This window comes from Hetaerina americana, unplaced genomic scaffold (assembly GCF_022747635.1).
Source record: "Hetaerina americana unplaced genomic scaffold, ioHetAmer1.1.p SCAF_8, whole genome shotgun sequence".
Lineage (NCBI taxonomy): Eukaryota > Metazoa > Arthropoda > Insecta > Odonata > Calopterygidae > Hetaerina > Hetaerina americana.
The window spans coordinates 7,056,820-7,081,481 of NW_027287427.1; the positions used below are offsets into that span (position 1 = coordinate 7,056,820).

A 24,662-nucleotide genomic window follows, 5' to 3' on the forward strand; every position below is an offset into this window, starting at 1 on the left:
TGCAAGGATCCAAGCCACCGCCAAACGAAACGGAAGGAATTGGGGGGGTGGGGAGCAGGGGGTTGGGACCGGGTTGCGAGGGGGCGAGAGAGGGTTATGCATGTTTTGGGTGTGAGTGGACGCACCGTCGCGTCCTAAGGGATACGCCACGGGAGAAAAAAGGGGGGAGTAGGAGAGGTTGACACGAGTGGGACGCACCCGCCTTTCCTCCCTCCCACGCACTCCCATCCAGACTCCCTTCGGTCACTGCGCGCGGGAGAGTTCTAGCTGCCATTCCCCACCTACCCCCCCCCTCCTCTCCTCATTCTCCCCCCACCCCGCAAACCTCTCTCCCTCACGCCCCCGCTCCTACTTCCCCTCCAGCCGTGCCGTTCCCCCCCCTCCCTGCGCGCCGCCATCGCTTCCCCTTCGGAACCGTATATACTCGCCGCCCCACCCAGACGACCCGGTAGATACTCCCGGAGAGACAAGTCGAGGTGTAGTCACAGTCGGTTGGAAGAGCAGCGTCCAGTGAGGAAGCAACGCACGCCGCCTTACGGTTATTTCCAATTCGCGCAGAAGCTTCCGAAGCATTCTTCGATAGAAAAGTGAGACAGTAGGGAGAGGAGTACCAGTAACCTATTTTCTTTTCGCTCGACTTCGTGAAACCGGAAGGAAGGAGAGAAAAATGGCAGACGGTGGAGTTAAGCGCAACATCCCCATCAAATTGGGAGACTTCAGCGTGATCGACACCGAGTTCAGCAACATCAGGGAGCGCTTCGACGCCGAGATGAGGCGAATGGAAGACGAGATGTCAAGATTCCGATCCGAGCTCATGAACAGGGAATCCAACTTCTTCAAGACCACGACGAGGTAAGGGAGAATAATAAAAGAAAGTGTCATGTTTTTGTGTCTTGTGTGCGTGTCTCTCTCTCGGGGGTTATAGAGAGGACAAGAGGGTAAATGATTTCGCGCTGAGGAATTACGTATGTGTTTCGCTTGTGCGTGCGTGCGTCTGCGGTTTTTTTCCATGTTAATTTTTTCCCTCGTTTCTCATGAGTGAAATTTCCTTCTCATCCCCTCTCCCTCCGGTCCAGACGTTAAAAATCGTGCTCGTTCCGCGGAAGAGTCGGATATAGGAGAGATAAAGAGAGAGAGAGAGAGGAAGTGTGCTTACTGCTTCTTCAAGGGAGAGTTCTCGACCTGTTCGCAAGACGCTTCGGCGTGCGGTCGGTCTCCAGAAATAATGTCAACTCCAGCGGTGAGAGTTTACTATCTTGGATATGGCCTTCGTTTTTTGCCTGGAACGTGTTTTGGTCTCTCTCAATTGATAGTACTCGGGAATTCCCATGTTCACTACAGTCCAGAACAGCTGTGTAGTATGAGATAACATCTACAAGAGCCAGTCAGTAGAATCCAATCAGACGATGTAGTTTCGAAATTTGATTTCATTCGTGCGACATAGGAACGCATGATTATTTTCTGGACTTTTTATTTGGAAAAGTAGAGCCGCACCTACGTTAATGAAGGTCGGGGATCCGCGGTGTTACGCTTCCACTATCCTATAGTTAGGAAATGGCTCCGACATATTTTCAGTAGTAGTTTTGAGGGGAGGCGACCGACAGCTAAGGTCATTTGCGCCATAGGGGAAGGACAGGAAAGGATGAAGGGTGGAGAGAAACCCGGCGTCGGCATTAGCCTACTCTTTACGAATATTTTCAGTGATGTGTTCGGGGCGAGCGTTTTCACTCCCACAGCCCGTCTACGCTGTGACGGGCACCGCATTCCACCACCGATTCACCCGGCGGTTCCCTTCCCAACGACCCGGAGGAGGTTTTGTCGCAGGCGTAGTATTCGGCGCGGATTTCTACCGTCTGCTTAATCCTATCCCCTTCCGACCAAACCGAAGGAATCTCTTGGTTAACGCAATGGCGGGAAGGTGTATTCGAGGGCACTCGTTAGCGGCGCCGGGAGTTCGGAAGAGACGGGGCGGAGCGGGGTGCGAGAGATGAGAGGGGAGAGACAAGTCATCCCCTTCCTTTGGGATGAGGGGCGCGGGGGGTGGGAGGGGAAGGGCTGCATTCGGCGTCATGTCCAAATCGGGAGAGAGGAAGAGGGTGGGGGGAGGGAGGGGAAGGAGGAGGAGGAGGCCTGGATACGTCACGGGCCGACTCAGAGTGGACGGGGGCGGCGAGGGCCGACGCGTTACGTCATCAGGGGGGAGGGGGAGTACTGCGAGTGGGCGTAGGGTCGGAGGGGTGGGAGTGGGGGAAGGATCGGGTTAGTTAAGAGAGGGAAGCCGAGTGAATTGTTGAGCGTTCTTCACTTCGACAATGGCTTGGGGACACCCTATTACCCCCCCCTCCCCAACCACCCCCACTCCCTCGAAAGCATTGTTGTGTGAAGGGGGTACGCCTTCGCATTGTTGCGGTCGCGGCGTGAAATGAGTGCTTGCGCAACAGACGGCGTGAGGGGCATGTTTCTGCCCCGGGCGGCCGGCGGTACAATTAGGACGGGACCACGTTGTTGGGTAGAGAGCAATCACGTTTCTTTGACTCTCGAAGGCCATTCGGATGGTCGCTCCACCCTCAATCGTGGTTTCCGCGTCCGGGTGATGCGGAGCGAGCTGGAGAAAAAAAGCGAAGGATAGCGTGCGTGCTTATTCACCGCGATTATCGAGGATGACAATGGTGCGATGACGTGAAATGCCGAGTCTGGGATCACCGCGAACCGCCACAGAAAATAATCCGGAATGATTATCGAGTGAGCGCACACAAAAATGTAGTATTCTCCTCGGTTATTTACTCAACATCCGGTTCGAAATGTGTTTCCCGCCGTGATAAACAATCCTTTTGTGCCCATTTATGTATGTCGCCCCCGCCTGTAAGAGCGGAAAGGCATGTTGCAAGGCGCACGTTGTGGGAGCGATATGCACGTGGTGGGAGCGGATTCTGTGTGGGCAGGATCGAAGACCGGTTCTTCGTGGGGTACGGCTTTTGCTTCTCTCAGGTGTCGAGAGAGAGAGAGTGGGAGAGAGAAGAAAGAGTGTTGGTTTGCGAGAAAAGGACGAAATTCAATAGTTTTAATTTCTTTTCGTCGTGTTTCTCTTGGGGTTGAGCGGCTTTTTTTGGAAAACGATGTTTGTGTTTGGGGTAGGGGGGAAATTATCTCAAAAACCCTCCCGTCTAAATGGTCAAGATCTTCGAGGGCCGTTATACTATTATTGAAATCTTTAACTAGAGATTCCATTTTTTTTATCCGGAAAGCATATCCTTGTAAATGTTTTGAAATCGGGAATTTTCACTCGAAAATCGGAAATATGTCCGGCCGGGACAGCAAATTGTTATGTTAGTCCATCAATGTTTCCGTTTCATGTTCTAAACGCGTTTTCCCACGTGGTGAGAAAATCACCTGTTTTGGCAAAGATGTGATCTCAACGGAATGTTTGCATGAATAACAGTAAACGGGAGTAGCTAATGGCAAACTTTTCCACAATGGTGGACGAGGGGTTATCAGTCTTAAATTTTTTATTGTTCCGTCTGGGAAGATTTGGGAATCGGTAAGGCGGCGAGGGTGTAAACGGGAACCCGCCCCTCCCCTCCCCCGCCGCCCGCCAACAAAGCGACCAACCAAATCGATAGGCGGCCGGGGGTGCAGACGGAGTGGGTGGGGGAGGGGGAGGAAAGTGAAAATGGGGTGAATCCACCTCGGGCACCCCGACGAGGAGTTAGTGCGTCGCCGGGAGGGCAGAGCGCATCGAACGAGAACGGAAAAAAGGTCACCCGGGGTCACGTCCCGTGCATTAAGTGCACAGACGAGGGGGATGGGGGGTGGGAAGGGTTGATCACAGCAAGAAGATTGAGGAAGGCGGTGGGTGACACACAGAATGGGAAACCTCAAAAGAGTGGGCGTTTCTCGTTGCCTCGTGTTTGGTCGTCTGGCTCAGCCGGCCGCTGCTGTGACGATCGCCGCGACCCCCCTCCTCCCTCTTCCCCTCCCGCGCCCCAATCGGTTTGGTGACTACTCGTTTTTCTGCCGCCACTTCGGATGTCGCGCCCGCGTCCCACATTTGGGTGAAGCGGTCCCTTGATTCACTCGACTGGATACATCCCTACACGAGAAGTCCTCCCTCCTTAAGATCTCCACGCTCTACTTATAATAGTTTTGGGCTCGAACGCAAATCGTTCAAATCACGTCTTACCACGGCTACGGTACGACTTCTTAAACCGTTTCGGAAAAATTGCGAAAATAATTCACATCGAAAAAACTCTCGACGCATATTTTGTACCCACTCTGATTCTGGGAGAAATTAATAAGATATTTTCTTTTTGTGTATGTGCATCATTGCGAGTTAATTTTTCGAGTTGGGGTGGACAAAATGAAAATGACAGATACATAGAAATTAAAAATATTTATGCACATTAATGAAATAAATAATAGAGAAATTTTTAAACATAATTTGCATGGTAATTATTAAAATAAATTAATCGCCGGTAGCACTGCAGTGCGTGTAAGGAAGTGATGATAGCCCCGACTTTTATGCACGGTAGAATCGATTGCTGCTGTCGAGAACTGCACTATTTTATACAGTTCAAATATGTGCCAGCATCGTTGACTGATAAGATCTTCATCATCGCTTGAACCTGGCAAAAGACCGTATGTCTCGGCGTACCACATACCATGGAAATGGCGGATTCAAGACCTGCGGGAGATGCCGCGACAGTCGCTTAAACGGAGTCATACCCTAGGGTCACCGAAAGGCAGAAATGTCTCTGTGCAGAAATAATTCACCTGGACCAGGTCCCGGTCAAGATGAATGACTTTTACGCTGTGAAATTCCTGCATAACTTGGAGGATTTATTTGGCAAATCAGCTCACTTATTTCGAATGGATCCATCGTAAATTTGATCCTCCAAAAGTTTTTTGCTAATATATTTGCAAATATATTGCTTTGTATTTTTCGTACAAAGTATACGCACATATGCATTGGGATTTCAAGTCATCTTATGGACGATGCAACGGTGAGTTTCAAGTCAGGAAGTTATCCCAACTTTGTAAGACGTACTTCACGTACGAGGGTCGGTCCTAAGCATAGCGTAAAGTTATCGCTTCTGGTACTTTCGGTAAATTTTCCTGCGGGTGTAATCATATTCGTGCAATGAACATTGACCTCAACGCCAAAAGAAATCATTGATAAATAAGCATTGGGTTTACGTACGATTCTGATTTCGCAGGAAGTTAGTGCGTGTGAAACGGAAATGAAGTTACGAAAGAGTGATTGTTTGAAGATGGAGTTCACGAGAAGATGCAAACCGACACAAAAGCGGCTCCAGTGTATGTCATCTCTATTTTTAATGGCATGGATACGACCTTTAGGGATTATGTTACCCGCATGCTAAAGGGTATGAGTCAGAAGTGAAGAAACTGCATTACCTCACTCAACCGAGACTTATATATGCCTACGGTTGTAAGAAATTGATCTCGAGACGCTTGCGTAACCTTCAGTGCCATCGACTGTTTCCCTAGCCTCCCACCGTGGCTCTGATTCCTTCCTTTCTCAACAAATCTTCTATCCTCCCTCCTTTTCCAACATTCCTGCTCTCTCTCTCTCTCGATCCTTGCTATTTTTAACCACCCTATCATGCCAGCAGGCCCGTGTTTACCGTAAAGCATATTACAAGCAATATAATCTCCTTGGTGCCCAAAATACAAATGGGAGGCAAGAGACTGAATTTTTTCTGATAAAATATGAAAATTTGAAGGTTATTCTTAAAAAAGGTTTGTTTTACGAGAAAAGTTCTCCCCCGAGGAATCCTCTACCCCATCATGAAATAATTTTTTTTTCAAAGATTTAAAATAGATTTGCCTCCTATATTCGCTGACCCGACTTCTTAACGAGGAAACTCCGATGTTTATTTGAATAATTATGTTCTTACGACAATACTTTATTTTTTTATGTAGGCATTGTCATCTTAATCGAAGTAAATTTGTTAACAACTGATCAAAGCACTTTTCCACTTGAATTTTCAAGTGGAAAAGTGCTTCGATCAGTTATGCAGTATGCTCGACTTCCACCACATCACGCCTGAAGCTACTCAATTTGCTAAATTTTAAATGAAAATTAGCACTTTCGGAATTTGCTGGAGAGAGGGTAAATATGAAATATAGAATGAGAAAACATAAAAAGATCACTCACACGTTATTTCTTGATCATTTCGACGGAATTCTGCTCCATCGTCTGTTCCTCAGTGAGGCGGCTGCAATGGCGTCTGACCCCAGTGGGGCGGCCAGTAAGTGATGGTGTCACGTTAAAAACACTATTGAGGAAGGCAACGGGAAACCACCTCAATTATCAATCCCAAGAAAAATATGATGGACAATAGAGATATTTTGAGTCCTGGCAACCACGGGGCTCGGCTCAATCGGCCGTGTGCCGTGCCCGGCAGCGGGAGAGGCAAGGCTTCCGCGGTCGTCATCCCACGAAACCCTTGCAAGGAAAAACCAGCAGCAGCAGGACAGAAGACGCAGGAGAAGAAGACCAAATTAGTTAGAATAGGAACGTGGAATGTTAGGACAATGATGAGGACAGGGAAATTGGAGAATGGTAAGCGAGAGATGGAAAGGGGAAATATAGATATTTTAGGTCTATGCGAGGTGAGATGGAAAGATAGCGGGGATTACTGGAGTGATGAGTACAGAATAATATACAGCGGTGGGGACGAGAGCCAACGAGGGGTTGCCATAGTATTAAATGAAGAGGTAGGAAGAAGCGTAGTCAACATAGAGCAGGTAACGGATAGAATACTACTAGTGGAGATAAAAGCAGAACCGACGAACTTAGTTATTATTCAGGTATACATGCCACCGAGCAACCATAAGGAAGAGGAGGTCGATAGGATATACGACCAGTTAGAGGACATAATCGCGTGTGTTCCTGCAGGGAAACATTTGATAGTGATGGGGGATTGGAATGCGACGGTAGGCGATGGAAGAGATGGTGATGAGGTGGGGCACCACTGTTTAGGCACGAGGAATGACCGCGGGGAGAAAGCAGTTGAGTTTTGCAGGAGACAGGGGTTAGTCATCACCAACACTTGGTTTAGACACCACAAAAGACGCAGGTATACATGGAAAATGCCAGGCGACTCGGGAAGATATCAGCTAGATTATATCCTGGTTAGACACAGGTTTAGGAACAGTGTGATAAATTCCCACAGCTTCCCGGAAGCGGATGCGGACTCAGACCACAATTTAGTTGTTATGAAATGTAGCGTACGTTTCAAAAAGATAAGGCAGGGGCGGCGAGTTAGAAAATGGAATGTAGAAGCATTAAATGGGTTGAAAAGGAAGGAATACAAACAGGCGGTAGAGAAAATAATGGAGGATGGTAAAGGGCTTATTACTATCGAAGAAAAATGGGAAATGATCAAAAAAGGGTTGTCTAAAGCCGCAAAAGACACTATTGGAACCGTTAACGCTAAAAGGACTAGGAAACCATGGATCACGGATGAGATGATTACAAAGATGGATGAGCGGCGAAAATGGAAGAATATAAATACAGAATTAGGCAAAATGAAGTACAAAGAATTAAACAATAAATTGAGGCAGGCAACAAATAAAGCAAAAGAAGCATGGTGGAAGATGCAGTGCGAGGATATGGAAAGTCTGCAGAGGAATCCCACAATATCCCACGTGATGAAACTAAATAAGGCCGTGGGGGTAGATAACATTCCCGTGGAACTTTTAAAATGCTTAGGAAAATGTGGGAGGAAGAGGCTATATGGGCTGATCCGTAGCATTTATGAGAAGGGAATCTGGCCGGAAGACTTTGTGAGAGCAGTTTTAGTTCCGATTCCGAAAAAGGTAAAGGCCACGTCATGTGAGGACTATAGGACAATTAGTTTGATATCCCACGCAGCTAAAGTTGTTCTCAGGATCATAAACAAACGGATAGAGAGTAGGGCAAATGATTACTTAGGGGATGATCAGTTTGGGTTTAGGAAGGGGAGAGGTACGCGTGATGCCATTGCAGTAATGAGATTATTAATCGAGAGGAATATAGAACACAACCAGGAGGTATTTGCCTGTTTCGTAGATTTCGAAAAAGCGTTTGATAGAGTGAATTGGGAAAAACTAATGAGTATATTGCAGAAAATAGGAATAGATTGGAGGGAAAGGAGGCTAATCCGCAACCTGTACATGTCTCAGACTGCTCAGGTGCGGGTGGGAAACGGGGAGTCAGGATGGGCAATGTTAGGAAGGGGTGTAAGGCAGGGTTGCCCATTATCACCGTTGCTGTTCAACCTGTATGCAGAGGAAATGATCAAAGAGGCATGGGAAGAACTCGAGGTAGGAATGAAAGTGGGCGGGGGATTCGTAAAATCAGTTAGGTTTGCTGATGACCAAGCTTTAGTTTGTCAGTCAGCCAAGGGGCTGCAAGCATTGCTTAGTGAATTGGAAATTCAGTGCGACAGGTATGGGATGAGAATCAACATTAATAAAACAAAGGTTATGCGATTTTCTAGAAAGAAAAAGGCTAATCTTAACATTAAAGTAAGAGGGCAAAAACTAGAGCAGGTAGAGCAGTTTACGTATCTCGGTAGTGTTTTGGACCAACACGGTCAAAGTAGTAGGGACGTAAGGAGAAGAATTGCGCTAGGCAAAGAGGCTTTCACGAGGAGGAGGGAGTTGATGACGGGGACTTTGAGTAAGGATGTTAAGAAAAGACTCGTAAAAACTTTGATATGGAGCGTAGCTATGTACGGCGCGGAAACGTGGTCATTGAAGCAGGAGGATAGACGTAGACTGGAGGCTTTTGAAATGTGGGTGTGGAGAAGAATGGAAAAGGTGAAATGGACAGAGAAGAAAACAAATGAGGAAGTACTTGGTATGGTGGGCGAAGAGTGGGGTTTGTTGGGAGCAATCCTATGGAGGCACGAAAAGTGGATGAAGGGGGTGTTGACCGGCAGTGGGATGTTGAAGACTGTGATAGAGGGTAGAATGTTGGGCAAAAGAGGAAAGGGAAGGAACAGGATAGGGATGTTGGACGGGATGAAGGGAGGAAGAAAGTACTCAGAGATGAAGAGGGACCTGGTGTAGAGTAGAATTTAGGGTTGTGTTTTGTTAGTAGTCACAAAATATTTGTTTGGTAGTTGTGTCCATCGAAAAACCTACCTTAACCGGTAGATTACCTTAAAAAAAAAAAAAAAATATATATATATATATATATATATATATATATATATATATATATATATATATATATATATATATATATATATATCATTACTTCTATATCTGCCGATGAAGATGGAGCAGAATTCCGTCGAAATGATCAAGAAATAACGTGTGAGTGATCTTTTTATGTGATTCCACACACTGAATTCCTCAGCGATTACAACCTTACAATTGATTCAATGAGGTTGCGAAACTACAAAGCGCTGGGGTGTTTTTTCCAAAGGATATTTCTTGGACTCGGGTCGACGACGGCTTCGGCATGTTATTCGACGACACCTTAATCAATGTAATGTAAGCTTTATTAAATCGAGATGCCTTAATCCCATCATCTCAATTGCCGTCGCAGGATACATTACTACTTTAGGAAATGAATGCTGCTACCGTCTCAGATCTTAGCTGTCAGCGGGCACAATTAATGCGGATGCAAATGAATTTGTTTCAAGCTCTCGAAAGAAACAGGGAACGCCCACAAAACATACATGCCGGCTAATTAATCACCGCGGCTCCTTGCTATCATTCCGAAAGGTTATAGGGGAGAAGGCGACTGTTGGACTGCCAGCGTGACATTTCCACGTCGAGATATTATTCATTTCGAAGAGGGATGGTTAAGAGCAGTATTCTTCGCTCTTCATTGAACTTCCTTTTACATATAAGAGATCTGCTCCTCTGAATATATCACGAGTCTCTGCTCCCGAATTCACTAATTTAGCTCTGAATTAACTGAAGTAGAGTTCCTTTTAGTAGTAGTAGTATTTAGGGGAGGCGACCGACAGCTGTGGTCATTTGCGCCCTTGGGGATGGAGAGGAAAGGATGAATGGTGGAGAGAAACCCGGCGTCGGCATTTGCCTACTCTAAACGAAAGGCGCCAAGGGGTCCGCGGCTTAACGTCCCATCCGACGGACGGCGTAGTCACTCAAAGTGCCCTCCACAAAGCACCTCAAGTAGGGATCGAGATACCTCTGAAAAATATTCAACACCGCCGGGATTTGAACCCGAACCCTCTGGATGGGAAGCCAGTACGATAACCTCCGCACCATTTCGATCCCAGGTTCCTTTTATATTTCCTTTTTATGTATTTTGAAATGAATACTGTTCCTTAGATTATCTCAAGCAGGAGTGGTGGGAGAAAGAATGTAGTCACTGCATGGGGTTTGAGAGAGACTCACCAAGATGTTTAAATTCTTAAATGAAAGGTAGGCGACATAAATTCACAATTTCGCATGATAAACATTTAGACTCTGTGCGACTTGAAACCTCCGGTACGAGATGGCTACAGCGCACGTTGGTAACGTCAGTTTTAATATTTTTACAGCGTCGCAGTTTCGAAGTGCGGCTCAATTTTTTGCCATCCATTTTTTGTCACTCGCGGTATCAGCACTCTTCCTGATGCCATTTACGCGGAGATGAGTCCAATTCTATCAAAATTTTTCATTGTCGATCCTCGAGAGGCGCATGCAAACCCCATGATAACGTAGTCAATAGCCCGGCCCTATGGTTTCTAAGATTATTGTGTGCAAATGATGATGACACACGAAAATATTAATTTTATTAAAATCGTATCGTTTAATAGGAACAATAACGCCATCTGCAAACTCAGAAACAGAACTGAGAAAAGAAAGCTAAGGCCTTTATTTCACAACTTTTGAAATGATAATCAGTTGATTTCACTTCAAAGGTGGGAGACATTTTAATCATATGAGGAATCCGTGATGGTCTAACTGCAAAAGCATGGGGAAGACGTGACTTGTTTGACCAGTTAACATCCGCCTGGGCGAAGAGTTACACGGTTGACCATCGCTGGAGCAAACATACCTCGAGTATGACATATCGCTTGTTTGTACAACTCACTACCTGCGCTAAAAATGCCATTCTGGAGATCTAGAATTCTTGGAATGGTGTGATAACTCTACCGTATAGGAATGTGGTGGTTTAGTCAGATGGCATCGATTTGATTAAAGTTTCTAAAAATTCTTGGAAATTTTGTAATTGTCGCCATTCAAATCAGGAAACACTTCAAAATCAAATTCACGGCCACTTTGTTAAAAGTGTGAATGTTTGAAATGGGGCGACTCTATTTTTAGGTGTTATCTTAATCTGTTTGTTTCATTGCTCAAGGGCCCGTTAAAATGCTTCATTGATAGAAATAGCTTCAATGAGTTAATAGGAGAAAACAGGTTTTAATGGACTGCCCGATCATAAAAATGTAACCCCTATCAGCAATTCTAATTGAGATTAGCAGGTGTCAATTGTTGGTTTCACAATGCCCAACCCTTATATACTCTTTTGTCATTTCCAGTAGTAATTCGTACGCGATTTAACTCTTCGGCGAAGCCATGAAAGGATTGTTTCAACGAGCCGTGGGTGGCGTTTTGTTTTCTTTCCTCATACTTTTATTTTTCTGTTGAAGCTCTTGACTGCTTCATTGTTCTTCCTTTCTTGACTTCTCATGCCCCCTCCTCCCTTCTCTCTTCCCCTTCCCCATCCTCTCCGTCACAAATACTCCCCTCCCCAACGATTACCCCTCTTCATCCCCTCGCCTCGCTCCTAACCGAACGCCCCCTCCTAACCGAACGCCCCCTCCCTTCTCTACGTGAGCCATCGCAACCCTTTGTCCCTTAGCTTTCGTCGGTTCCTACGTCCGAGTCCCACTCGATAGAAGGAGCCACCTTCTTTTTTGCGGTGCCCGACGGGGCGGTGTCTGTCGGTGCAAGTGAAATCCTCGCGATAGAAAAACTAAAAAGTCCTCACTCCGCAGGGAGCGAGCGGGGTGGGCGATATCACCGCTAGCGGGAGGAAGAACTGCTTGGTGCCCCGAACGGGTATAAATGTTCATTTTACATGTCGATGATGAAGAGGACGGGTCCAATCGTTCATATTGTCATCACTACCCGGTGTCATTAAAAAATGTAGTTACCGATACTGACGACGCGAGAGTAGTAATTAACCTTCCGATTTCAAAATCAGCAGGAACAAGATCTCCTGAAGAGAGTTTTTGAAAATGTTTCGGCCATTATAAAGCATGAGGCTGCCTTAGATTCAAGAAAAGCGAAATCCTCCTCACGCATGGCAAGTGTAGTTACAGTTGTTCATTTCGGATGATTATAAAAAGATTACTGTTTAGTTATGTACTTAAGCTACCAATGATTGGTATGCAAACTCTGTCGTTCAAGATCTCGAAAAGTTTTAACTCGATGTAGTATTCTAGACCGACAGATATTTTTTATATCAAAATTGATATGAATGCGTGCACCATTACAGATGTGAGCTGATAAAAATGAATCCGTTACGGCACTAATGGAACATTTATATTTTCCTTAAATACCAGTAAAATTGTACGGTTTCCGGGATAAGGCTAAATGATTGGTTGAAATGTTTATAAAAGGCTTTCGTTTCTATAAAAATATAAATAACAGGCGGTGGTCATAAATTTTCATAATTTTTTTATGCATCTTTTTGGGATGTTACAAAAGAGCAAAGTGGCGCCGGAGGCATTGCACTAAGGCTCCTCCGCAGAGATGCGGTCGCTTTGTTAATGCTTGCACACCTGTCTCCCCTTCGGAGCCGAACGTTCATGTCTTTCTGGCTCATGTCACTCCCTCGCTTCGCCTGCCACGTGGACTTATGACGGCTCCGAGGGCCGAGTGTCTTCAAAGACAGCGTGGACTCGAGTGCTTCGTGTCTGTGGAACTACTTGACTGGCTTAGATCCCTTAGCTTCCAGACAGATTTGCCTCACGAAGAAGAAGGCATATTTGCCGTCAATTACCATTAATGATGCAAGTTTTAGGCGCCTTGTAGATGAGCGTTGGTGGTAGATATGGTGGAGATAAATCTTTTGAAACTTTGTAGGTTTTCATGAGGAACAAAAAAATGTTTTTTTTAATACTTAACAGGAACGTCATAAAGGGATAAATATTATTTTTATCTCCAAATAAGGTTTGCTTTACACTGCATAATTTAGAATTGGACGACATAAGGTGCATTCAATGCATGCACTATCGCTGAGTTTGTAAAAAAAATGCCCATTACTTTGTCCGTCAAAGTGCCTCAAGTGTCATTGGTGCAAAATATTTCAATTAATATTTTAGAAAAATTGCAGAATTGAGGATATGATTAAAGACTGCTATTGCGTGCCAGTAATCGCATGATTCTAGGAGTCACAATGGAATTTATCTTTGAAGGTTATTGATTTTTACGTATCTTTTGCACTCCGAAATCAATATAACACATATCACTGATTAATTATGGCAATGAAAAATTGCAGGAGTCACCAAATAAATGAATAATCTCCCGGTTAAAAGCATACAATCTCCATTTTCCTCACTGTGGCGAGACATAGCTCTGCTGTAAATTTTCAATACTGTAAAAGTAAGGCCCAATAATGCCTATGGAGGACACAGCGCACCAAATTGTCACTTTGGGGCTATGAAGAGGTCTTGGGTGAAGTTCGCGAGGGTTCTCGGTCGCCCAGTAACGAATATTTTACTTATTTACTGAGCCGCTAGACCACAGTGCCCTCTGAGTCGCCACCACGCTATTATTGTGCTTAAAGAACGTTTCTACGACAAAGCCTCGATGCTCACGAGACCATTGCATGGTAACTCCTAAAAATGGCGTGGTTTCTTCCAGCTAACGCCACTACTCTAACCCCGCTAATTCATCTGCGCGCTCTTCAGTGATTTTTTTAAAACTAGGGAGTCCAATCTGCTCCACCCTGTACAAGTGTACATGTACCTGGACACTGATATGCACCTTGTGTCGTAATGATTGTATGCATATATGTTATATATTTCCAAAGATATTATTCAGATTCACCGCTTATTAAGACTGAGTTTGTAGAGATCTGTCAATGAAATAAAATGAGTCGTTCTTACCGTCATTGTATTATTTTTTGCTGAGGTTTGATGTTCACATCTAAAGCTACCGTCAATGGATCCTTCTTTGCCATGAAAGTTGTGCGAAACGGTATTATTTAGACGCTTAAAGGAATCTTGAAGGGTAATAAATGACGTGACTGCCATCTTATAAGTTTTTAGGTTCGTGTATGCCTGGCGAGGCCTCTAAATGCAGTCCACGAGCCCTATCAAGTGAGGAATTGAGACGTTTTTACGAAGTACGCTATAAATAGTATTCAAATTTATTCCCGCCATTATTCAAAAAATCATCTCCCTCAGGCGTCCCGTGTTCCTTCCTGCGTGTGGCCTTCTGTCCCCTCGCCCTCTCACGCACTCTCTCTTCGCGCTCCTGGTCAACACTTCAGGAAACCGTTATGCCCACACATTTCAAATTTCGTCGCAAAGTCCGTAAAAAAACTCCCAGGGGGCGGTCTGTACCCCCGAATTCGGGCGTCTGTTCGTATTTTTCGTCCTCGGCTAGCGAACATGCTAGGCGCGAACTATTTAACAGTATGTGTGACCGAATTATTCGCGAAAAACGTTTCATATGTCGTCCATACGTGCCGAAAATCTCATAATGTGGGGATATTTTATTTTCATTCCGACGAGTCAGGAATGTAGGTCAACAATATGCGGGTCGGAGTGGAGTCAAAAAAAATTTTTTTTCGCCTATTTACCATCATTCTGTGTGTCGTTATTCCACAGTTCGGGAATATCGGTAGTAGTCGATTGCGAGCCACTGTAATAATTCGACGTATTAATTCCCCCCCCCCTTGTCTCTCCCCCCCCCCCCCCGCGTTCGCCGACAAGAAATATTAGAAAATTTCCCCTGCGACGACGGAGGGCAAATGACACGGAAGTCGGGTCTCTCCCCCCGTCCCGACTCGGGCGTCCCTCGACAAATGGCCACCCGACGTGAACCTTGCGCCAAAGAGGCGTTCTCTTGCTCGGCTCGCTTGAGGGAGACCATGTCTGGTGGATGCACGCGGTATTTAGGGCGATGCTCCCTTCAGTGTCCCCTTCCCACCCTCGTGCAGCGGCAAATTTTTCTTCCAATCCGGTTTCTGCGGCTCAGCAGATCGGCATTCTCCGATCCGAACCTTGAGCGCTAAAGCACGCGTTGGGGCACAAGTTGTGGTGCGTGGCGGTCGCGAGATCATTATAACACACGCGGTGACAAAAGCGGGGGCAAATTAGCGACTGCCCCTCTTCGTCGTCCAGGGTAACCATTCTGGGTATATTTTTGTGGGCACAACATTCCTTGCGAATTCAAAGAACTGGGAGAAATGCCTCAAACAGTTAACTTACAGCGGAGTCGCTTTATAATGCGAACATAAAATGCGAGGAATTCATCCCGGTCAAGGCGAATGATTTTTACGACGTGAAATTTTCGCATTTTATGTTATTGGCGGGTTTCAAAACTCTTTTATTCAAACCTGATGGACCAAAGAAAATACTAGTTCAGCGTACTATTTCTCGTGAAATACTGGCGTCGAAAAAGCAAAAAAAAAATCCAGGAAATTTCCTGGCCATGTTTCATGTCTTTATGCCTGATGGTGACCCCTATGCGTCGAAATCGGTTATATTGTAAGGTTATTTTTTTGTCTGAAAAAATACCAGGTTTATTTATTCAGTGATCATGAATTTTCACAAAGTAGAGCCTCAGACACATCAAATTCAAGCAAACAGTCACTTCAAAAAATGACCTACCATTACCTTAAGCGCAAGACATTCCCATTTCCCACTTAAACTTACATTTTTGATGAGTTTGGAGACGAATGGAAAAAGTTAAATGGATGGAAAGGAAAATAAACGAAGAATTGCACGACATGGTAGCGAGGGAGAGAGGGCTGTTGGAAGAAATTCATAAGAGACAGGAAAAGTGGGTGCGGAGCGTTTTGTTTGGCGATGGATTTGCTGAAGTAGGTGATAGCGAAGGTAATGTTGAACAGACGAGGTGGGGGTAGGCATTCAGTGTATCCAGGGACCATAGCCGGTAAGACTACCTTCAGTCAATCTACTCGTTAATACATCCACTGGACTCGATAATTTCGACTTCCTGTTGGCACTGATCCGCAAATAACTTCGAGTAACTCTATGATACATGAACCGAACCGATATTTCGAACGAAATGATTTCAATGGCAGCATTTCCGCCAAATTAGTCGGTCATCTGCGCTGCGCGGCCGATTTTGATTTTCGCATGTAGCAGCGAACGTTTCCTCAACTCCCGACGCGGCCACAACGTCCGCTAAACTGATCCAAAGCTTTGATTGACGTCCTCACCGCACGGAAGGTGAAACTTGATTTTCCAGGGGTCCAATCCGCGTATTTCGCTTGTTCCCACAGCACTTCTGGGACAGCTCTAACCGCGAGCGGTTCCGGTCATCAAAGAGGCGCGAGGAGGGAGAGTAAAACGTGATGTTTGGGTGAAGATATTTCGAAGACTGGCCGGTGCAGTTTTTACTCTTCTCTCCACTTATACTTTCATTAAATCGCAATCCGTGTTATTCATACCCTTTGATATAGATCTAGCTAGTCCACTATGGACACTCTCGCATTTTCTTCTGCGATTCCTCAACCACGTATTCTACGCTTTGTGGATTCCCACGGGCGTTTATATCTCACTATATTCAACGTAAAGAAATTGTTGTAGATCTTTCATTGAGCTAGGCAGAAGAAGGTAGATTGGGATGGACAGAAGCCTAGATTTGCGAACAGTCCTTTTTTCAGCCTTACTCTTGTTGACCATAGTGCCATGGTTATTGCACACGCTCTTGATTTTCCCCTTGACATTTATTTGAAAAGAATATTTATTATATTTTATAAGTTTTATTCATATTCCTTGGCTTGTTTGCAAATGTATCGCGTTGCATTGCCTCTGAATAGCGTTACCACCTCCGATCATGAGTGAGATTAAGATATCTTAGGATATAATATCATCTGATGTGTTTATACATCCTTATATTCATATATTCATATGTTTTTCCGCGCATAAATTAATATATTCAATAAGAAATTTGGAACGCCATTAACGAATGGCAGGTGATATTATTGACTTCAAAATCATTCTTTAAAAAATGTTTTTTTCTCTGGGTTCCTTACATATCTTGTTTGCAATTTAAAATAGAGTGATGTCAATGCTCAACCGTCAAAGAAGATTTTTTTATTTGCCATACTGCGATCAATTGACTCGGATGAAAATAATTTACAGTAATTTAGTCATGGTCACTGATTAATGCGAATTAATACATGTTATGGTTGAAATATATCTTATGCAGAATAATGAGTGCACTTCGTTTTCATCATCACGTGTTTGAATTGGTGTCTAGCGAACAGGTTTATGGGCATGTGTTATATAAACATGAAATATGGCGTTTTTCCCATGATCATTAGTTCCTTCTGGCACCGGCTGTCCCTGCCCCAAAGGTAAATGGGCTTCCGAGATTATTTCAAAATTACCGTCCTTAATCAACGGCGAGTGCGTGGACAGGAATTTAAAAAAAATAAAGAGGGCGCCAGGCTCATCAGTGGATTCGAGAAACCATTACTGGAAAGTCGAGCTGTTAAAAAAAAGAAACAAAGTATACCGTACTCTCCTTATCGCTTCAACTTCGGAGAAGCGGGTAGGTTAACCGGTGGCAAAGGCAATAAAAGGGAAAACTAGGGCTCGGAGTAAAAAATTTTAAAAAATTGGACGGGCTAATTTTCACTCCCTGGAATTAAATGCGAAGAGACAGCTGGTCGGAATGAGATATGGAAGTTATTCACGTAATTTTTCATTCTCCCTTTGGATTTTATCTCTTCGAGAAAGGGTTGAACACACGACGCGGGTGCTCGCGTGCGATGCGGAGAGAGCTATTCCGCGGGCTCGCGTGTCCCTCGGGAGCGAGGAATCGGATGCCCGGACTACGGCGACAGTTCATCCACCCCTCTGGCAGGGAACGCGCGCTCTTCTTTCCACATTGTGTAAATGGATATACGTATTAGATCTAGGACGAGATCGGCGAGGGGCCATTGCATGAGCCAGAATAGCAGGGAATATCGACTAACCATACATTCCTTCTAGTTCCTTTCCTTTGGAAAGATAAATCTGTGCCCTCATATAATGTATATACGAGTTTTCCTAATAGTTTTATGAACGAGTTTTCTTAAAAGTTTTATCGAGTATACATATTTTAGTTTTATCGTCGTTTCTTGCTTTATTGTGTCGACATCTTCCTAGTGATGTCCCCTCATCACGTTTTTGCATTTTGGGAATAGGAAAATGTCACAGGGGGCGAGGTCTATAAGAATAAGGAGGATGATCAAGGTTTAAGGTGATTGAATTTTTTGCCGAAAATGGCGAACAATCAATGCTGAATGTGCAGGTGCATTGTCATGGTGAAGGATCCATCATGTTCGGTTAAAATGGTGTCGTGCAGTGTTGATTTTCCTAAATTCATTTCATCAGCTATCATTCGGACAGTTTTAAGACGATCGGTTAGGACGAGGGACCGCACACGACCAATGTTGTTGTCAACACAGGTGGTTGAATGTCCTCCCGGCCTTGCATTATCCGTTCTTCCGTCTTGTCGGCCATCTTTAAAATAATTAATCCACTTGAAAATGGATGTTTTCCTCAGAGCATTATCGCCGTAAACAGCTGTCAACATTTCAGTAATTTCTTCATAACTCATACCACACTTTGCCAAAAAACTAGGTGTTGATTCGTTGCTCTGTGATTTTTTCAAGTTCCATTTTCGACAAGCAGTAAAAACAAGGACGACAGAAACTAACATAACTGACACCATACGCACGGCTCGATGATCCGCCAAGCACAGACGGCTCATTTGGTTTCAGGCAACTAGCACCAATAGTGGGCGGGGCTATATTCCGCGTCATGGCCGCCAGATTGCACCAGTTCGCGGATTTATTGGCCAGACCTCGTGGATTCAATTTTTTACTTGGGAAGAAAAATAGCGTCAGCCTGCGGATATGGAATCTGGATGAAACGCCTTTCTGTCATATCCTACGAATTATTTTATAAATTAATTACTTCACTTTATTATTGATATAAAAAGCTTATTGTCTACGAAGTCCCAAGTAGTTACGGTTCCAAGCCTTTGAAATATATCACCTTTATCTCAGGAATTTTAAATTTATCCTAAGGGTACATCAGAATGTGGAGAATATAAGGGGACAGCAGTAATTTTTTACTCACTAGATGTCTCTGCTCTTACGATTACCTTGTTATTTAAAGCCCATAAATACAACACAGTAATCAATCCAAGGGTGGGTTTGACAGGTGATGGTAGACCTCATGCAATACCAAGCCTGACGGCGTGTGCAAATCACACATCAGGTTGTTAAGGGGGTGGTAGTTTCTTTCCCTATGACGCCTATGATTTCCCAGGAATATCTAGTGGGCGATAAATCACAGGGATCTGGTGAAGCCGAAGGTGCCCAGAGGCATCGCCCAGAATCAGACCTAGGCCCTCCGGTCAGTAGTCCAGCGCTCCACCCGACCGACTACCACGTCCGCCTTTTTTTAAGTCCGTAATCTTCTTATTTTACTTTCGGAAATAAGGATGATTAGAGAAATGAAGATACGTGATATTTTATACTAGTGGGAAAACGTAGAATTCTTCAGTGTTTCATCTTTTTGATTTAAGTCACGCTTTATCTCGGACTCATGTTTTTCTCTCGATGCTCATTCCATTATATTATTGAGTGTAAAGAACGACCCTTGCAACCATTATATCATCCGTTCAAAACCTGGCAAAGTTCAAACCGGTATTTTTTCCGAAAGCAGAATGAAAGCCAATTTATTTAAAATTCATTTAAATTTCCTATTATTATTATTATTGTAATCTTTATAACAATAGGGGTGATAAAGGTTACAATTTCCATAAGCTCTTTATTTCATCGTAGACCTAGCTTAAGTATATTTTCTATCATTAAAAAATGCATAGATTATTCAACCAATTAAATTCAAATATTCGGTAAGCCGTGATATTAAAGATTCGGATAAGTAATAATCTATTTGTTTCCGTTGTTTTTCCTCGAGACAACTGTTGCAGTATATTAGCATATTAGTTTGCGGTGTATCAGTATAGTATATTCATTAGAGTTATTCGTTCCTTTTCGACTCACCCGTATACTTGCCACTTGTCTAGAAGGCAATTGGGTAAAGAAAAAGGTCATTTTTTGATTAATTTTCAGGTCTTGACTGTAGTTACGAGATGACCAATTATCAAGTATTGCCGCATTAAACATTATACCCGCAACGAAAATCCCACATAATGTTAGACTTACAGTAATATCGCCTTTTAAGTATATCTCCCGTTAAATGTGCAATAGAATATCTTTTACCCGATGGGACATTTCCATTTTGTCTATGAGATTACGCTAACTTTCTCTCCGGGCCATTTTCTCTCCCATAAGTAGTAGTTAGGGGAGGCGACCGACAGCTGAGGTCATTTGCGCCATTAGGGATGGATTGGAAAGGATGAAGGGTGGAGAGAAACCCGGCGTCGGCATTAGCCTACTCTTTACGAAAGGCGCCAAGGGGTCGGCAGTTAAACGTCCCATCCGACGGACGGCGTACTCACTCAAAGTGCCCTCCACAAAGCACCTCAATTAGGGATCGAGATACCTCTGAAAACTATGCAACACTGCAGGGATTTGAACCCGGGCCCTCTGGGTGGGAAGCCAGTACGATAGCCACCGCAACATCCTGAACCCGTTTCTCTCCCATAATAACATATACATGTAATAACACTTATTACTCTGTATGAAACACTTAAGAGCTCAACTTTTAGAGCAACACCAGCGTTAATGAGTATTGAATTACATTTTTTCCCCTTCAATGATGTCGCGAATGCGTGTAAGGAGAATTGTATGTTGGGTTAGGATGAGGAAGAATAAAAATTGATTTTTAGGTTTCAGAAAAACATGGGGGGGGCAAGGCGTACAAGAGGTCATGCTTCGCTGGTAACTAAATAACAGCGATGCCCGTGGCAGAGACATACGAGGTGCGCACATAAATTGTGGGAGATGACAAGCGGTGCAAAAAAGCCGCGGGTTGTAGAAGATTGCAAACATTCCAGTGCTAAACATAAAGTGTTTGTCATGGAATGCAATATGCAAGGCGGATGACTTCTCCGTGCTAATTTAATAGGCAGGGTTCAGGTATTGTTGGTGAATTAAAGGTTTTGACTATAACCTGTATATAGGTTAGCTAAGCCATAATGCTCGCGTTAAGCATTATATTTATAGTTTTAAGGTCGCATTTAGACTAAATGCCTCGTGCTTTCTCGTACATTTCCAGCTCCAGCACCACATCCTCGTCCACGAGTGATGGCGTGGCACAGCGCGGAGGAGAGCCAAAGACCTGGCTGGATGGCCTCAACTCACCACTGATCCAGGACGAAGGCGAGGGCAAATCACTCAAGCTTCGCTTCGACGTATCCCAGTATGTACCGGAGGAGATTGTCGTTAAGACGGTGGACAACAAACTATTGGTGAGCACATCTCATTAGTCGAATCCATTAATTTAATCATTAATTCTTACTCGTTTATTTAACTTTCAAAGGTTTTCCGTATTCCTTTTTGATGCATAGTAATGTCAGCGAAATAAATAGCATTATAATTCGAGGAAAATGTTGGAGTCCAATCCGGAAAATAATCTCTCTCCAAAAAATTAATTTTAACTAATGTAAGGGTCTACGATGTGGAATAATAATTTTTTTTATCAGAAACTCAAAAAAAAAAGTTTTAATGGAAGCAGTAAATCTGCTTAAACGGAGAAGTATGGTTTTTTTTATCGTTCGGAAAAATCTGTAATAAATAGAACAATGCATCTCACCCGAAATATACTCATCCTCATACTATAATTAAATACCCAAGATGTACTCGCTTGCATGCTAATAATAATCTGAAGAGAAATTTTGGGTGATTATTGCGGTATGCTGATGTAGCTAACAGAATGGACAGAGTGAAAAAAATGGGTCTTAGTAACGTCTAACCTTGCCGAACTTCCGCTAACGTGACTTGTTTCAACGTGTCTTGGCAACTACGTCGAACTAAAAACAATTTTGACGAGCTTCTACTTTCTACTCTTACACATGAATGTGCTAAGTATTTGCGAACTCGTGTCGATAGATGTGTATGTATACAACCCGTAAACAACAAGTTTGTTTCATTTTAGTGTCAGCTCTGTTGTATGGAAAAATTATCGCAAGAAAAATTCTTGATTTTTCTCTCATTTTCAATCCACCATTATTATTGGCAATATATTTAACTGTGCTTAGAAACGGAATAGAAACGCAATCTTTCCAAGGCTCATTCTTGATCCATAATATTGTGATATATAATAGGAACATGGTGAAACTAATGGAGTCTACCCACGCGGTCGAATAATCCTCGCCACATCTTTAATTTCTCATCGATGATACAATGAGATGCCGAACGGTTATTCATCAATGTAAATCGTTATTTGAATAATCTCCAGCAAAAAATACTTGAATTTATATGTTGACTCATAATCACGCAGACCTTTTTTAGAATGGTTGAATATCGGTTTTAAACACAACCCTAAATTAGAAATCATCTTGTCTATCAGAATGACGCGTGAAAACTGCGATCCTGAGTCTCGTAAACGTCACTGAAACGAACCGAGTAGGGATTAATTCAAATGGACAAATGTCACCTAGAATATTTTAAAATAGCTTTGTGAACGTAACTTTCGCTGACCAAAAAGTGGGGGATTCTAAATCTTGATGTAGTTTCGATGACGGAAATATTACGTATTTTGACGAGCATCAAAATTATTCAATAAATATGAAGTATTTTTTAACTTCCATTCATATTACGGAGGAACTGTAGTCTCTCCCGTGTGGCAAAACAGATTTTCTTCCAGTCGTGAGTTGAACTTTTTTTTTCTAATTCTCTATCGAAAAAAACACGTTTTCATTGGTGCGTTTTCTTTATAATTTCCCTTTATTTTGATATATCTGCTCTGACTTACTATTTTATTAATGATGACTCATTCAGTACCTACAGAACGGTTCTGTTTCTTTAGAAATTGTGGTTTTGGCTTCCACGCACATCACGCTAAAATTGATCGGCCACAGTCATTAAATTCGCATTACTTCAATTGTACACAAATAGTAGAAAAATATCACAAAAATATCTACTTTTTTTGTAAAAGATTATGTTTAATTGAGTGTACAACTTCAGCATTGAAGATTTTGCCGCCCTGAAATATGTCAAATTGTGGCGGAAATGTCGGACTGTGATGAAATAGTAACGAGACCACGGTGTCTCGCAGAATTCGGACCTCCGTTTCTCCAAGCTACAACTCCTCATCATGTATTCCTGCGAGATTTTATGGGCGGAAAATGGATATGTTCCAGAATTTATTAATGTGTAATTTTCAAAGGAGGCTTGGTTAAGAATACTTTGTGTCATTTACAATTGTTTTTTGAGATACTGCGTGTAGACTTGTAGCTTTGAGAAACCACTGGCCATTCCATTTTTCTACCAGCCACGTTCTAAACACAAGGTAAACCTGTCAGTTGCCGCTGCTCAAAACATCTGCATCATCATTGAAGTGAGCATATTCTCCCAACTCAGCCACCCCCCAAGATTCGAGCATATGTCGCCCCTGCCATGCTCCACCCATGGCGTCTGTTCTCAATTTGAAACGGCGATCCACTGCAGCGTACGCATGAAAGCCTCGCCGGAATGAAGCGCTTCGAGTGCCGCCGCTCCACGCCCGCTGGCCGCACCGCTCGAAAGCACTTGACCGTCTGGATGCGAGCCGCGTCGGCCTTGTCGTGCCATTTTTAACCCCTCTGGCATCTCCTTCTCTCCACCCCACACCCTTCTTCATCCCCTCCCCCTCCCCCCCATCTCCCTCCCTCCCTCTTTCTATGTATGTAGTCTTCTCCTCCCTCCATCTCGCCGTCTCCCTCCGCCAATGATCCACACGCATACGTATTTGTGTATGCATTTGAATATATATATATATATATATATATATATATATATATATATATATATATATATATATATATATATATATAAATTTATAAATATATATATGCACAAACGCACATACACATATATATGTAAAAAAAATATATATATATATATTTATATATATATATATATTTATATATATATATATTTATATATATATATATATTTTTATATATATATATATATTTATGTGTATATATTATATCACAAACGCACATACACATATATATGTAAAAAAAATATATATATATTTATATGTATATATTATATTTTTAATATATATATATATGCGTGCATGTATGTAGGTAGGTATACGTATCTTCGGGCTCTGCATGTGAGTAGCTCATTGGACGACGGGCGCAGTCGATATTTCGGTGCACGTGCGAGAAAGCGGCTGCGCCTCAATAGGGGTGAACCATAACTCAATTTCCATGCGCGGGGCGTTATCTCCCCCGATTACCTCATCGTTTCTTCCGGCGGCGAAGAGAGCGCAATCGAGATCCAACTCGCATTAAATGCCTCTCCC

The 24,662-nt window shown here is 43.5% G+C and overlaps 1 protein-coding gene across 1 annotated transcript in view; it reads left to right on the top strand.

Moving 5' to 3' along the window:
• The first annotated feature begins 437 nt into the window (after positions 1 to 437).
• The window catches only part of LOC139698058 (alpha-crystallin B chain), a 44,065-nt gene continuing 19,840 nt past the window's right edge, over positions 438 to 24,662 (top strand). Inside the window, exons 1-2 of the mRNA XM_071596924.1 lie at positions 438 to 852; positions 21,423 to 21,615. Of these exons, the coding sequence (XP_071453025.1) occupies positions 668 to 852; positions 21,423 to 21,615 (378 nt within the window). The 5' untranslated portion in view covers positions 438 to 667. The remainder of the gene's footprint in view (positions 853 to 21,422; positions 21,616 to 24,662) is intronic.